We start from the raw sequence: 683 nt of genomic DNA, 5'->3' as shown, positions 1-683 counted from the left end.
CAGGACAAACTGCTATCAACCCATGAAAATCTCCATGAAAGCAACCAGATCCAGTGTGCTGGTGTTAGTCACGATGGGCGCATTGTGGTCACTGGAGCAGAGGATGGTTTAGTGTGCGTGTGGAGAGTAAGCAAGGATGGTCCCCGTGGTTCCCGGCGTTTACGATTAGAGAAAGCCCTATGTGCCCACACAGCTAAAGTTACATGTCTACGTGTAAGCCAACCGTACATGATGATTGCAAGCGGGTCAGATGACTGTACAGTCATCATATGGGATCTCAGTTCATTGAGTTTTGTGAGGCAGCTTCCTGACTTCCCAGTTCCCATTTCAGCAATCTACATAAACGACCTTACTGGGGAAATTGCAACCGCGGCTGGAACTGTCCTTGCGGTTTGGAGCATCAACGGTGATTGCCTTGCTGTGGCTAACACCTCACAGTTACCATCTGATTCGGTATTATCAGTAACAGGCTCAACATCTTCCGACTGGCTTGAAACAAGCTGGTATGTAACTGGTCATCAGAGTGGAGCAGTTAAAGTATGGCGGATGATACATTGTACTGATCCGGTGAGTGCCGAGAGCAAAACAAGTAGTAGCAACAGAACAGGAGGTCTGAATTTGGGTGATCAAGTGCCAGAGTACAAGTTGATTCTACACAAGGTGTTGAAATTCCATAAGCAACC

At 47.4% G+C, this 683-nt stretch overlaps 1 protein-coding gene across 1 annotated transcript; it reads left to right on the top strand.

The window, feature by feature from the left end:
• Window positions 1–6: 6 nt before the first annotated feature.
• Window positions 7–677, top strand: LOC109131743 (protein SPIRRIG-like; the record flags this gene model as incomplete). The annotated part of the gene is made up of 1 exon (XM_019242918.1): window positions 7–677. A coding segment is annotated over one exon (671 nt), but the record flags the coding sequence as incomplete, so codon positions are not given.
• Window positions 678–683: the final 6 nt, after the last annotated feature.

The sequence above is a fragment of the Camelina sativa genome, unplaced genomic scaffold, assembly GCF_000633955.1.
Source record: "Camelina sativa cultivar DH55 unplaced genomic scaffold, Cs unpScaffold04143, whole genome shotgun sequence".
In the NCBI taxonomy this organism is placed as follows: domain Eukaryota; kingdom Viridiplantae; phylum Streptophyta; class Magnoliopsida; order Brassicales; family Brassicaceae; genus Camelina; species Camelina sativa.
This window is presented reverse-complemented; position numbering and strand designations above follow the sequence as displayed.